Genomic DNA, 15,219 nt, shown 5'->3' with positions numbered 1-15,219 from the left:
TCCCCCACGTAAATCATATACATAGGATTTGCTCAGGGTGATGTGTGTGTGACATGGAGTGAAGAAAATACAGGAACAGTGTGTGTAACGGCCCCGCAGGAAAGAGCGTGTCAAGACAGGTGAAGAAGCTGCTCTGATTAACACTGTAAATCTACAGTTTTTATTATTTTTCTCTAAAATGTTACTGGTTTGGAACTATCTCCTTCTGCCCTTCAGACACAAATGATTTTCCTTAAGGAAACTGAGTCAGTGCTTACTCTCTCTGTCATACTGTGAAGAACTGCCAGACCTGTAACATGATAGAATAGGAACTACCAGTATGTACTACTGTGGTGTCTATACACTGCTGTGAAGTAGTGCTACTCTGCTACTTCCTCGAATTCAGGCGTTTTGAAATATGCTCTGGCTCTTTTGCCTTTTGCAAAGAGCTAAGCATTGGAATGGAAACCTGACAGAGAAGAGGAAACTTGCTCCTGACATCAGAAAAACTACGAGATAGTGTACTGAGCACGTGTGACTACTCTGGGATCCGGAGGCTCTTTGACTGACTGCATGGTCGTAAATGAAATAGGTTTGTTTATGCCAAGCGGGTACTACTGAGGCTGGCAAACAACCTCCATCTGGCGAAGGCTTTATGAAGGTGATGGTCTTTGTTTCTGAGGGAGCATGGAAGCTGATTTAGGAAGCATGTCTTGCAAGCCCTGGGGCAGCACACCTTCCTTCCACGATACATGCCTGTAATTTAGCAGCTGGTGGGGAGCAAGCTGATTGCATCAAATATACATACATTAGCTATACAAAATACCTCATAATTTTTAAGTATTCCCATGTGCAGCACTGCTGTAATTGTTGTACTGCACTTCTGTTGCACTGAAGTCCCTTTTGACAAAAGTGTTAAAAAAATGTGTTTGGTCAAGACTGCCAAGTCTCTCCCATAACGAAGAAAGAGCCATGTAAGCAGATATCTCTCCGTTTTTTTTTTTTTTTTTTCAGTATGTGTGTTTTGGGAAGCATCTCTCTACCCAAGTTTTACTTGGAACAGCTGCATCTAATAATGCTGGGGTTTTTGAGGGGCAAATTAGCCTGGGTGTTATGCTCAGATTATTTATGTCATTTCTACTAAATGGATTTGAGAGAGGTACTAAACTTCATGCTAAAAATAACAACTTAAATGCTTAAAATAATGACACAAATTAAAATTTGTGCAGATTTTAGTTTATAGACTTGATCTGAAATTGTTCTCTGAACAACCCAGGATGCTGCTTTTTAGCAATGTGATATTTTCCAGCAGGAGATACAGGGATGAAGATTTTCAGTTAAAACTTCGTATCCTCAAACATAAGTCAGAGCCTGAAGACAGAAAAAATACTTCTCTCGATGTGAGCTTTCAGAGCAGTGTACTGCACAATCTGAATAGGTTATTTTTGAATGCCTTTGTTGCTTTGGAATTGCATTCTTCATAGAATAACTCCAAAGAGTTCTATTCACTGACCTCGTGAGCAAGTTTTAGGAATAGTTAACTGTGTTGCACAAGGATTACAGTGTTTTAACTCTGTCCCATATGGTTCAATATTCTATCCTGAAGCTGTTTGCAGATGGTTAGCAGGTTAAGACATTGCAAATGGAAAGCTTTGATCATAGTCATTGTCACGAAACACACAGTCGGTCTGTGGTGAATTCTTTAACATGAATGGAAAAAGTAGCAAATGAGAATAACAAACAATACAATTAAGGCTTGTTAATCAACGTACCAGCTATGATAGCATGGAAGATCTGTTTTAGCCAGTCTTATTTTTGAGTGTAATCTTTTTGATTTCAAAAGTGTCTCTCACATAAAGATTACTTGCTGAAACAGAAGGTTGTTAGATTAGACAGTAGATATTTGTTCACTTATTTTAGATTTCTGACGTATTACTGTGGGGAAGTGTTGAGCCCTGGACACCTTTAAAAGTGTTTTTCCAACAGAAATGCAAGAAAGAAAAAAAGCCATAGGAGAAATGTCTGGGCCATTAGTTCCCTTATTTTCTGAGCGATGGAGGCTGGGAAGCCATGCTAACTACAGCAGGTCTATGTCAAATATTTGTGAAAGTCAAGGCTGGATACTAAATCTGTCCCAGTTGGTGGTACTACCTTCTGGAGATTGCGCACAACTTAGTCCTTACTTGAAAATGAACAAAGCAGAAGAGAAAATTATAGGAGTAGCAATAAAAGGATCACCAAGCTGATGTGAACTTGGACTGTTCTAGGAAAAGAGCACTAAAATAGTAGCAAGCTTTTCCTGGCCCTTTCTGATACCTTTCTGCAACAAAACACAAAAGCAGTGTTGAATCTGAGAAGGATTGTTTCCAGCCATCAGGGGGAAGTCAGCAGTTGGGAGAAGTATATGAGAGGGCTAATTAAAATAAAGAGCGTGTACTGAAGTCTGCTGTTTGTTTTTTTTTCTGGTACCTTTTAGAGGAGTTGTGTTCATCCATCTCTGTCCTGTATTTCTTTCCTCCTTCAGGTGTATGTAACTGAACCCAGTGGGATGGAGTTCATGCCATGTCAAGTTGAAGCACGTGTTGGCCAAATATTGGAGCTGCCCCTGAGGATTAATGGCCTGACAAATGTTGAAACAGGCGAGACAGTCCCACTGAGTGACTGCTCGCACTTTGATTTAGTTGTGGAAGTAGAAAACCGTGGTGTGTTCAGGCCTCTTCAAGGTGATTTGATCCCCACCCTGTTTTGAAATTTAAATTAAGATGTTACTAAGACGTAAGTCTCCTTTAAAGCACTGTTTCAATTGCCGTGTACAGTATTCCCAGAGAGGTGCTTAGCTTCAGAGGTGAGGATCAGAGTAGTTTTAGTTTGAGAATGTGTGTCCTTTTTTATGCAGAACTTCTTGATGTTTTTGATGTTTTACGGGACTTTGAAAGCATTTTCGCAACTATTTTATTGGATAATGTGTAGTTTCCTGTGTGTCTTTCTACTGATTTAGTATTTTTAAGATACTTCTGTAATGAAGCTGATGGATTTTGTCATGGAGGGGTCTACATATATTGTGTTTTGAGGTAGCATTGGAAGACTTACAAGGACAGTAAGATAAATAACTGCTTCCCCTGCATTTTCCAGCAGTACTTTCAATTGTATAAGGACACTTTGTTGTTTGCTTACAAGGAATTATGACAATTGGCTGCTTAAATATTGCCAAAACTCTGTCATTGTTAAGCTCATTGTTTTAAGAAATGCCTCTTGTCAGATTTATTAAGAGTATGGAGCGTGCATGTTATTTTCAAATATTGCCATTGAGCGAGTGGACACTGAGTAACCTGTTTGTTCTTATGTCTGCTGAGTTCAATATGTTATTCAGATGAACCATTTGATTTTTTCCTCATGTCTCTTGTATGGAAGCTCTCTCCTGAGCCAGTAAAACCAGTCTGTGTTGTACCATGTGTTTGCTTGAGAGGCAGCTATTTTAAATGTCACTGTGTAGTATGCTGTTGCACTGTTTGTTTCAAAAAAAAACAAACAACCAAAACCGAAAAGTAGACCTCTCCCAAACCCCAAAATGTCCTCTGAGTAAGCAGAGAAATTTCATGAAAATGCCTTACCTTCAGCTAGAGAAATGAGGCATTGCCTACACTTCAAGTTGTTCTGTGCAGGAAGGCTTGTCTCGGCCATGTGACTGACTTGCGCTTAATTACAAGCCAGATGACAATGTTCAGTAAGTGATAGAAATTGTATCAATTTGTGCCAGAGTAAAGACTCATGTCCTGGTTAGGACAGTGTGAAAATAAAGATGTTTGTGAGACATGGATACTTTGGTGAGTGTTGGGTTTGAGAGGAAGAACAGTAGTGAACATTTTTACCCGTTTGGTTGGAGATCACATCTCTACTTACTTCTAGTGGAAATGCTTTTGTCAAGAAAAGCCATGTTGAATTTGCATTAAAATGCCTGGGCATTTTTCTCTAAGTATGTCTTTATATATTTTTAATTTATCTGACAGGAAGGCTTAAGCCAACTGCTGATTTTTGTAGTGGAGTCAGAGTGAAAGCTGAAACTCAAGGATACACAACACTTGTTGTTAGTTACACCCATGGTCATGTCCACCTCAGTGCTAGAATAACCATTGCTGCTTATCTACCACTAAAAGTAAGTCTGGTTTTGCTGTTCCTAAAGCCATCCATTGCTTAAAATGCCTTTAAATTACAAATAGCAAGTTGAAATAATGAATGAGTACGTTTAAACAAAATAACAAAACAACAAATAGGTGGGTGGTTGATTCACAGGAAAGATTTAATGGGCTGTTTTGGGGAATTATGTTTTTACTCTTTGTGGAACATGTATATAGTAGAGTTTGGCTACCAGGACACTGCAAGCCACCTATAGAGCGAGCAGTGCGATAGCAAACTAACAGATCGTGCAACTTCTGAAGTGGAAAGTGAATTTGATATCTTTGCCCATTTTTCAGACTCAGCAAGAGAGTCATAGTTGCTGTCATCTGAAGGAATACGCAGTACAGTAATAGGATGAAATATTTTTCTGTCAGATACCTATTTAAAAAATAAATGTAATGTCAGGGTCTTTATCTTGCTGTAACTCTTCACGAGACATAATTAGAATGCAGTTAAAACTTTTCTTTGGATCCGCGGGTTCCATTGAATATAATCAGATGAGACAGAATTCTTGCAGGTGATGCTATTTGGTTTTGGTACAACTCTGTTCTTAAATAACCATACCTGTGGAGAAAACCATAGCCTAATCAAAGTGACAAAGAGAGCTCTTCCATTAAGAAGGAAGTTTCTTTTGCAAAGTACAAATGAACTGTGTGTAAATAGAATCATTAATTTGTAATTCATTTATTACAGACTATTGATCCTCCATCTGTTGCTTTAGTGACTTTGGGTTCCTCGAAAGATATATTATTTGAAGGAGGACCTAGACCATGGGTACAAGAACCTTCGAAGTTCTTCAGGAACATCACTGCTGAGAATGCAGAAAGCATTGGTCTGTCTTTATTTGCCTCTCCTACCTCTCGAAATAACATCCAGCATTGGGTTAGAGTGTCTTGCAAAAGCCTGGGAGAGCAAGTAAGTGCCAGAAGGTATTTGTGTCGCCCTCCGTCAAACACTGAGCAAAGGCAGTTGAGAACAGGCTTCAGACAGATTTACAATACCGTATACCTTTTATATAACAAGTAGGTTTTATGAGAAGCCAGTGAAGAACTTGAGCAAGTACATTGTTTATGCATTGTAGTGCTGGCAGAGATTTTAGAGTGAGTGTTTTGTAACGTTACATTATAAAGTGGTTTATGATGGGTTTATTGTGGTATGAAGCCAAGTCACGGAAACCTTATGTTGTAGAATGAGTTAAACAGATCCTCATAAGTGCAGCTTCAGTTTGCGTAAATAGGATCACAGCAGAAGGTTACTGACTCTTCTGTCTGACCTGCTCCTCTTAAGCAAGTTACCTTCCAGTGTAATTCTGTTTAGTCAGACAAACAGCAGCCATATGAATTTACTGCTCTGATATTTATGCAGTTTTTGTGGTGGTGGCTGTAGTCATTTTCCACCTGGTCTTGCGTCCAACATGCAGGAGTGATTTATCCTGCTTTGCTCATGCTGGCCAGTTTATAAAGCATTTAGCTTTGATTTAATGTTTTCCTCCTGTAATTCTGCAAGACCTAAGCATTTTGGTGTGGCTGCCAACTTGTTTAACTCGTTTCCTCAGCAGACACTCTACAAAGTGTATTTCTGTAAGTGCAAATCCAGAAAGGAACAAACATTTTTTTGTTGTCGACTGTGACTGTGCATGCACTGGCTGTCTGTCCTCACTGTTGTTCTGAACAGACTACATCTGCATGGGTGGCTAAGGCAGGTAACCAAAGCTACCTCAGCCTGCTGGGACAGCCTCCTCTGTGTTTACATCCACCTCGTTCTGTTGAGGGCTGAAAAAGGAATGTAAAATGAAACATAAGACGTTTCTAAACACACTGAAGCGACTGCAAATACTGTTCTTTTCTCAATCTGCAAGAAAAACACCTGCCTGTTAGTTTTCTATGTTACAAAAGATTTGTTGCTTAATTCAATTTTGATAGTAATAAGTGTCAATACCTAGGAAAAGTTCTCAGGAATAGTTACTTGGTAATGGTATAGAACTGTTCCTGAAATGTGCACATCCTTTTACATCTTCCTGTGTCTTAATGGTGCTGTAAATCCCCAGGAATCCTATTTTTGCTTATTCACTCTGACATCAGAGTGTAACTGAGATGTATGAAATAGAATGTGCCTGAACTCAGTAGTCCTTTTCTCTCACCTCACTTGCCTGTTTTCATAATTTTACAGATTCTTGCCTTATCAGTTGGCAACAACCCCACAATCACCAACCCTTTTCCAGCGGTTGAGCCTGCTGTTGTGAAGTTCATCTGTGCTGTCCCTTCACGACTCACTTTGACTCCTGTTTATGGAAATCCTCAGTTTGATCTCTCCTGCCCTTTGCTGCAACAAAACAAGCAAGTGGTAAGCCTGAGGAGTGACAGGAAAACAATGTGTTCTTATAACTTAAAAAAATCAGTGTTTGGCCTTAGACATATGAAATAAAGCATCTGACTCGCTGCAAGAGTAGCAGTAACTGGTGTTGTGGGCTGCACTGATGTCATTGTCTGCTTCTGTAGAGAGCGGAAGGAACATGAGTTTCCTACAGTGATCAGTTGAACAGGTTTATCAAGGAACCTGCCAGAAAATAGGAGTTTGGATTGTGGCTGCTCACAAAAGCATCACTGTGAGGAAGCCTTTGTGACTTGCCTTGAGAGAAACTTTTCTGTTTCTAAAGAAAATGCTTCTCCCCTATACCAATTCATTCTAATCTAACCATTCCACTGAGTATATAGAGACATATTTCACCATGCATGCATTATTACATGAGCGCACGTTTGTATGTGTCTTGTTAGTAAAGGCACAAACTCCGCTGATGCGAAGATTCCTGCGCAGGCATATACAGTGAGCGTTGTTCAGTGACAGCAGATGTATTCAGCTGTCGTTCTGAGTCACAGTAAATGGACAATGCACATGTGTGGGTTATCAAGCATAAAGAACTCTTTCTTCTATGTCCTGCTGAGTGGCATCACATGTTGTCTGCTGAGTAAACTGTGTGTTTTGTGGTGTTAATATTACCAGGCAAATATAAAAGTCATCCTGCTTTCATAAAACTGCAATGTGTATTGAGTAGTGGATTCATTTTAAGTAACTTCTATGTAATAACAAGGTGAGAAGATTTTTGTATTTTATAAGTCACTTAAAAGTTCACCTATTTTTCTAGCTCCAGTATGTGTCAGTTACACTACATCAGTACACTGCTATCACTAGTGCATTTCACAAGATGAATTTTGACCTATGTCTTCTGACAAATAGCAGTATTCAAAAGATAATGTATTTGAACTGCAGTTTGATTTTTGTTTTACGGTAATTCACTGTCTAAAAAACCCCCCACCCTCCCACCCCCTCAAAAAGACCCTTGCAGTTGAAGTTCAGCTTAATAACTTTGCCTTGATGACTCATTTTAATGAACATTACTCATGTAATGAGTGTTATAATAAATCTCGTGGAACTCAGCATACGGTTTTTTCTTTCAATGATTAAAAAACTCTCTTCCATCTGTTCAGCTCAAAGTATTCATTCTTTTTCAGGTTCCTGTTTCAAATTATCGCAATCCAATATTGGATTTGGCTGCGTATGACCAACAGGGCAGTAAATTTGATAACTTCAGTTCTCTTAGTGTTATCTGGGAATCAACAAAAACGTCCTTAGCTAATATTGAGCCTGATATGCCAATGGAGCTGACTCTGAAAGAAGATGGAAGCGGTCAAAAGAAAATGCACGGTACAAATTAGTTTAAATGAGCGTTTCGTTATTTGAAGAAGGCCAGGATTAAATCTATTTGGTAATGTCTGAGCTTGATCAAAGAAAGTACTGCGATCTGCAGTCATATTTCATCTTAGCCTCAACATGCATTTTAGGGGTGCACTATTTAAAAAAAAAGAAAATAAACCATATCTGATCTGTAGAATCTGTCTTGAGAGAGAAAATCCTTGCCTGTTTAGAATGATAATGGACGAGATTAGCAGCGTACGTTTCATCTTTTCCTTCCCCATAGTTAGATTTACTTGACTTTTTGATTCTAGGCTTACAAACTGTTCTGGTTCATCATGAGTCTGGAACAACTGCCATCTCTGCAACTGCAACAGGATACCATCAGTCCCATCTGAAGGCAGCTAAAGTGAAAATACCGGTACGCAGAACACTGGGGTTTTTTGTTGCCATTTTCCTATGATACTTAATGTTCAGTGTTCCATGTCTATTTAATTCCTCAGTGCACAGTCATGTGAAAATAAGGCAGCTCCATAGCTAATTCCGAAGACAGATTCATACCACGATGTTTTTTTTTCTGCTTTCCTCTGCACTACGTGCTGCTATCCATATCAAATGTTTCCAGTTCCTTTTTTTTTTAACTACCTGGGCAAGGGAGTTACAAAGAATTTTCAGTTGCTTTTGTTTCGATTTAGATTATTTTAATGAATTGGTGAATCTCTGCTTGTCCTTCACTGAAGCAACCATGTGCTTAGTGCAGCTGTCACTGGGGAAAGCCAATTATTATTTCCACTGCAAAACTGGGTAGAAAGGTTCTGCACGAGCAAAGCGAAAGCTGGCTGACGGCCTCATATGGACCATATGTAAAATCTGGGCTCTGACTGAGACTCTTTTTTTTTGCCTTTGGTCTCACATTGATCTTACAGAAGGGAGGCTACTCATGCGTACAGTGCCAGCCATAAGCCTAGGCTCTAATTTTACAAGTCATTAGCCACTCCCTGAAATACTTCAGATTGTAGATGCTCAGCATAGGGAGGAACAACAGCGAAAAGTAGAGATGATGAACAAAGAAGGCAGGTGTAAACAGATGGCAATTTTGTGTTTGTGTCACTTTTTTTCAAACTAAATGTAAAGGCAGGTTTCAGCCTATAGAACAACCTGACGTGCACAGTAGTTAATCTTAAAATATCCTGCTTCTCTAAATTGAAATTCCATTTAATTTTGTTAAGCAAGATTTAAGTGATTTTTGACTATATGTGGTTCTGAATCATGTACCAGGAAAATAAAGTTGAGACAAAGAGTGAAATGTGGAGCTAGAGGTTGCTGTTTTTTCAGTTCAAAGCAGGTAACAGATGGGCACTGGTGATGTGAAATATCAGATGGCCGAGATTTCTGTCAGTATGTGCAGCGTTTGGCGTCTGGATGGTCAATTTGTTTGGAGGATGATCTGTATTGCCGGTTCATTCTTGTCTTTTCAGTGAAGTTTCCAGTCTGCTCTTGTTGGGCAGCATGGTGTAGGTGCATTTCCACTGAAGAATTTGACTATAACTTAGTCAAGTAGACTAAGATTAGAGACACGGTTACTTTGCCACCTAAGATATTTGGTTCTGTGTCTTTTTCTCTCGAGAAAATTGAGTTGTAGTAAGAACACTTGGTGTTCCACAATCGTTTTGCAATTCGCTGTGCTCAACTTTATTAAACCAATCTTCAACATTCTTTCTTACATTTTGAGATAGTTAGAAAAGTGAATTCTCTAAACTTTGCCTTGAATTCAGAGAAGATTTTTGTATATCCATGTGGGATACAAACATGTAAAATGGCACCAGATTTCTCTGAAGTTCTAGTCTCTGTGTTAAAGTTTGGGAGGAATCTTTTTGATAGTTGAGTAGCTGTAGATACCACTTCTACTGCAGTTACACTGGGTCATGTGTTGTTTCTTTAAATGAGATCATTTGTCTGCTTTTTTTCAAACACATTAAAAATGGACTGCAATGTTCTGCTTTCCAACTTGTCCATACAAATACTTCTTTCTTACAGAAAAAATACAAATAAAAATCTAATAGATGGTATATTAAGATGTCTTGATTATTGTTCTATGCTTGAGTGTCCTATTATGTCATTAGGGAAAGATGACATCCTTTCTACATCAAGGAAATAATTCTACTAATTGGGTGAAATGAGTACATGACACTAACTTCCTCTAAAAACCATTTTCCCTTTCTAAGCTAATGTTGTTATGAGTGAATGATTAAACTTGCAGCTGGTCCGCTGTTTAGGTACTTACATTTACAGAAGAATTTCTTTTGGTGATCTGCTAGGAAAAATCCTAAAAAGATGAGCTTTAAGTAGAAGGAAACATTCTGTCTCTATGCTTTATCATTTTGTATGCACTTATGTCTCTGAGTTAATATCCTATCTGCGTATGTCAGACTTGGCTAACTGATCCTGCTGCATCTTTCATGCGTTGGTCTTTGTTCTTTTCCTTGGTCAGAGATGCAGAGCACAACAGCATGTCCCATGTATGATCTTACCTGTAGAAAAGAGCTAGCAGCTCAGCCGGTTACTAGATCTTGTGGGCATTCTCTTAAGCTAGACTTCTCCAGCTCTGGCTCTTTGTTCATCTGCTTTAAGCATCCTTCCCAGATACACAAGAGACTTGCACTGCTTTCTGACTCAGTGTTTGCTCTAACAGCCAGAATTGTTTCTTTCAGTATGAAACTCTTCTACCAGTGTCTGCCACTATTGAACTGATACTAGTGGAAGATGTTAAAGTGAACCCTACCGATGTCTCCATTTACAATCATCCTGACATACAGGTAAGGAGTTACTCTGCTACTTTCTAGCTGCAGGAAGAAAAACATTGACAATTATATGATACGTATAAGATAGCAGTTTTAGCAGTGTACTAGAAAGATACAATCTGATTTGGGGTGCTTTTCTGGTTTTGCAGGCAGAACTTTTCATCAAAGAAGGTTCTGGATATTTTTCATTAACACCAGTGTTGCAAATGTTGTAAGAGTGACTCATGAGGAAACTCAAGGTATTGCTTTGGTGAGTAAAGTATTTTGTTATTTTATGTCTTTTTAGCAGTCCAAATATCGTTCTGCGGTTTCATCACTATTAGTCGTTTCCCTGTGCATGTGGATAGAGAGGCAATAGCTGAATCTTGGATGTGTTTGCCTGTCACTGTCGAGCTTCAGGCAGGGGATCTTTGCACTAGTGACTTCAGGTGTAGTTTCAGGTGTAGGAAATTTTTTCACTACGTTTGTGGTGCATATGTGTGCTCTGCACAAGATAAAAGCTAGTACCAAGTTGTTCTTTACCTGTTACAATTTTGCAGTACAATGTTCCTGATTTCAAAGCCACAAGATGAAAAGTAATATGACAGAATTATTCAGAAGTGTTATACAACAGATTAATTGGTTTCTAGAGTAATATTGGAATATTTGTTATAGGCCAGTACTTCTGAAGCCTTCAAATTATTCTTCCAGTGCTATTTCAGGATATCCTGCTATCACAGTATTTCATCCTGATTTTTGTGACTAAATATCTATTAAAGACTCGATTTCTGATCTCCATATGAAGTTTTTAATGCACTTTTTCACTAGAAGATGCAACTAAACTACAGTTATGCTTGACTTCATCCAGGCCCAGGATATGAGATGCATTCTACAGTGAATGGCAATAAAACTATGTATTGGCATTGTAGCTTTCATTAGACAAGAATTGGAAGTGACACAAATTGTTTTAAAAATTTATATTTGCAATAAATAACACTGATAAAACTGTGAAATAATGATAAAGGTGGATTATTTTTTTTAATTTTTGAGAATATGAAAAGCATTGGTAAAATATTTTGATTGTCTCTAACTCCAATGCGTAAGGTGGGAATATTTTTCCAACTGAATCAGCAAGACAGAGGTGGGGAAAAAATAGAAGAGATGAGCTTACACTGTACACTTACACTTACATTGTACACTGTTTCAACTCTTACCAGTGTTTCAGTCAGATCTCCCTCATGGGTTTATCAGTGCTTTAACTGATGTCTGCAAGAAAATTTCAGAACAGAGCAGTGAACTGAAGTAGAGGAACTGTGCCAGCAAGATAGGCTTTGCGAAGTGCAAAAATACATTTATTATAAGTAGCCATTAGATTTAAGGAGAGAAAACACCACTTTTAACACATGTAAAAAAGCATTATCGAAAAAAAACCACAAGCCCCCACACTGTAAACGTTTCTAGTCCCGCATGCTATTTGTGAGTTAAATCCCAGTATTGCCTATGGATTTTTCTTTCTGCGGAAGCCAGCAGAATGGTCTGTGTGGAAAATTAGCAAGTTTCAGTCTGATTTGCCAGGCTGGTGCCATGGCAGGTAACAGTGCAGCCAGGTTTTGATACAGGATGGTTTGGCAGTAAACTATTCTGAGCAACTAAATTCAAGTCGCCTAGAGCAGCGATTCTTAGGCTCTTTACTGGGGCTGCCAAAGATGAATTCTATATCTTTTAGTCTCGTTTTGACCCAGCAGTTTTTCTGGACATGGATGGTAGCAGGGGGGAAGAATGAATAGTGGGCTCCAGTGAAATATGCTGTGTGCTAGGGAGCCACTGGACACCTAATAGGAGATGAGACCAGAAGAGGTAGCTGGGACAGGAGCAGTTGTTGTAAGGTGTAGTAGCCCTGCTTTCCCTTTTGGTCCCCCACTCTGGTAGCTTCTTTTCTCTGCTCTCCCAGCACAAACTGAGGTCTGTTACATCTTCCTCCCCGTGGTTGTGCTGGCAGCTTTTTCCTGGCCACGTCCCCTTCTCTGCTTTCCATGGCTGCGTGTTAGCAGCTGTATGAGCCACCCTCTTTGGGAACTACTGCTCTCTGAAAGCTGACACTTATCAAAACTTTGTGTAGAATTATATTAAATTCTTCGAACTGGGGGGCCTGGCTGTCCATCCCCCCTTGTTTCAGAGTTCATCAGCCAGATGAGTGCATAGAATGGGACACCAAACATCTGCACTGTACCTGTGCAGGTGAATAGTTGGGATAGTCCTCGAGGTGTGTGGCAAGGTCAGGCAAATTGCCAGAGAACTGCAAAGATGGTGTGAGCAAGGTGTGGATGCGTGGCCTTGAGAAAGTGTGTGTAGACAGCTCCGGGACTGGTGCCTAGTTCTGAGGGCTTGTGTTTGTGAGCAGAGTTGTTTCTTCATTGTTTGATTCTCACTGTCTTCTGAGAAGTATAACGTGCATTCTTTGTATAAAAAATTAATAAAATAACAATAGTAGTTGTGTCAAAGAAATGCCTGATTTGTCAGTCTTCCTCTTACTTGGGAAGATCTACCACCAGGTTTCGACTATTCATTCAGGTGAAAAGCAGTAACAGTAAAGTTTGAATCTTTTAGGAAGCAATACCAATGCTTTATAAGCATAGACTCTGTCTTTGATTTTTTTTTCCTTATCATTTTTTCACTCCACTAAGAAAAGTTTCATTGCTCTGAATGGTTTGCTGAGGGTTTTTTTGTCCTTCTGATGGCAGAAGGAGAATAACAGGATGCCAGACTGCTTCTAGATTAAGATATGTTCATTCCGTTGCCGCCCAGAGGCCATTTGCACTAGCTCAGTAGTGTGATACTTTTTACATATATTTTACAGCTTTACTTTTACTTTGGTGGAAGAATTATCTGTGTCTAAGGCTTGGGGACTTCCAGATCCAGATGCATCTGTCCTGAAAGTGATGTAAATTTTGTCTTATGGATGACAGAAAAATGAAAACAAGGAAGTGCTATAATAGAGTTTTCCTTTGGCATTGCAGGTGCATCCTCTGCTTCCAGGATCCGTGACTGTAATGATTCACGACTTGTGTTTGGCTTTCCCTGCACCGGCTAAAGCTGAAATTTATGTATCTAATATACAGGAAGTGTACGTCCGAGTTGTTGACAAGGTTAGTGGCTTTGAAACCAGTGTTAGTAGCTGATCCACGTTGTCCTGATCCCTTGTGCTGATCGTGCACATAAGGGCGAGACGTGTACAAGACGATACGATGTAGTAGCTGGGGCCCTCTGCAGCTGTGTGACCTTAGAGAAACAGTTTGATCTCCCTGTGTTTCTCTTTCTCCCTCCCAAATGTATCTTTTCAGGTTATAAGTCTTTCAGAATCTCAGGCATCTCTTACTTCATGTTCTGTGTGGCAGCAATCTCAACTTTACATTTACACAGCAATGTTAATTCATAATTTACACAAACACACTAATTTACATTTCCTGTTGTTTAAAGTGCCTGAGAGCAATTCTTTTAGGAGACTTTGCCTCAAGGTCATTTTCCATATGTCATGTTTTAAAAACAAACAAACAAAAAAAAGTCCCAACTCATTTTACTTGCCAGCTTGGGTGCGTCTTATACAAAATAAGTGTTGATGTTTCTGGATGTTTTAATTATGCCTTTGCCAGCTGAAAGACCTGAATTCATTTATTTAATTTGATGCTAACCGTAGCTGGCAGGGATTATTCTTTAAAATCAGTGCTAATCTAACCTTGGGGCTTTATCTCTAGTACCCTGCTAAAAGCGTAATACAAAATAAAATGAAAACGTTTATGCTGATAAATAAGAATAGTTTAATTGAAAAATGACTGGATGTGACTGCGTTTCAGGTGGAGATTGGAAAAACAGTTAAAGCTTATGTCAGAGTTCTGGATGACTCCAAGAAACCTTTTCTGGTGAAATACTTTGCTGTCATGGATCTAAAACTAAGGGCAGCATCTCAGATTGTTTCACTTGTGTAAGTTAATGGATTTTTTTTTTTGTTAATCTGCAAAATATAGTCAGAATAAGAAAAAAATGAGTAAAGGTGTTAGCTTGGAGGCATGGTAGTATACAATGACTAAGTTTTTATATGTTTTATTTTTGTAAAGTTTTTATTACCTATTAAATGGTAAAAAAATGGTTATTTGTCAAGAAAATGGCCTAAGCTAACAGTCTAAATCTTGTTGACTGATGAACGAGACTATATTCATGTGCTGTAATATTTCATGAAGCCTTATGCATCGTGGAAACAGTGACTTGGCAAATAATGTCAGGTGAAGAACTCTGAAGACATGTCTGGTGTTATCAAACTCATTCTGTCTCTTACTTAACCTCTTAGAAACAGGTAGATTAAATCATCCTATTGCCTCGAAGCTTCTTATTTTCCAAGCTCTAAACACAGTGATTAAAATCACAGAAAAAAGTTTTTTTGACTATTGATGTTGAGGTAATTAGTAAAAATCGTTCTGCTCTGTATGGGAAAGCACGTGTGTGTATTTGCATACACCGTGCAGTACTGCTTGGCTGTATCTGTCCCACTCCATTAAATAGTGTCAAGGTATGTCATTAGGGCTTTTGCCACTGTTGTCCA

General features: G+C 38.9%; 1 protein-coding gene across 1 annotated transcript in view; it reads left to right on the top strand.

Annotated features, from left to right (window-relative positions):
• LOC104379893 (nuclear pore membrane glycoprotein 210) overlaps window positions 1–15,219 on the top strand; it is a 64,256-nt gene that overhangs the window by 28,734 nt on the left and 20,303 nt on the right. Inside the window, 11 exon segments of the mRNA XM_086618819.1 lie at window positions 2,504–2,702; window positions 3,987–4,132; window positions 4,849–5,070; window positions 6,325–6,498; window positions 7,665–7,857; window positions 8,160–8,266; window positions 10,557–10,661; window positions 10,796–10,826; window positions 10,829–10,896; window positions 13,643–13,771; window positions 14,477–14,604. Coding sequence (XP_086474945.1) covers window positions 2,504–2,702; window positions 3,987–4,132; window positions 4,849–5,070; window positions 6,325–6,498; window positions 7,665–7,857; window positions 8,160–8,266; window positions 10,557–10,661; window positions 10,796–10,826; window positions 10,829–10,896; window positions 13,643–13,771; window positions 14,477–14,604 — 1,502 coding nt within the window.

This window comes from Tauraco erythrolophus, chromosome 12 (genome assembly GCF_009769465.1).
Source record: "Tauraco erythrolophus isolate bTauEry1 chromosome 12, bTauEry1.pri, whole genome shotgun sequence".
Lineage (NCBI taxonomy): Eukaryota > Metazoa > Chordata > Aves > Musophagiformes > Musophagidae > Tauraco > Tauraco erythrolophus.
The sequence above is the reverse complement of the archived record's forward strand: the minus strand, read 5'-3'. Positions and strand labels throughout refer to the sequence as shown.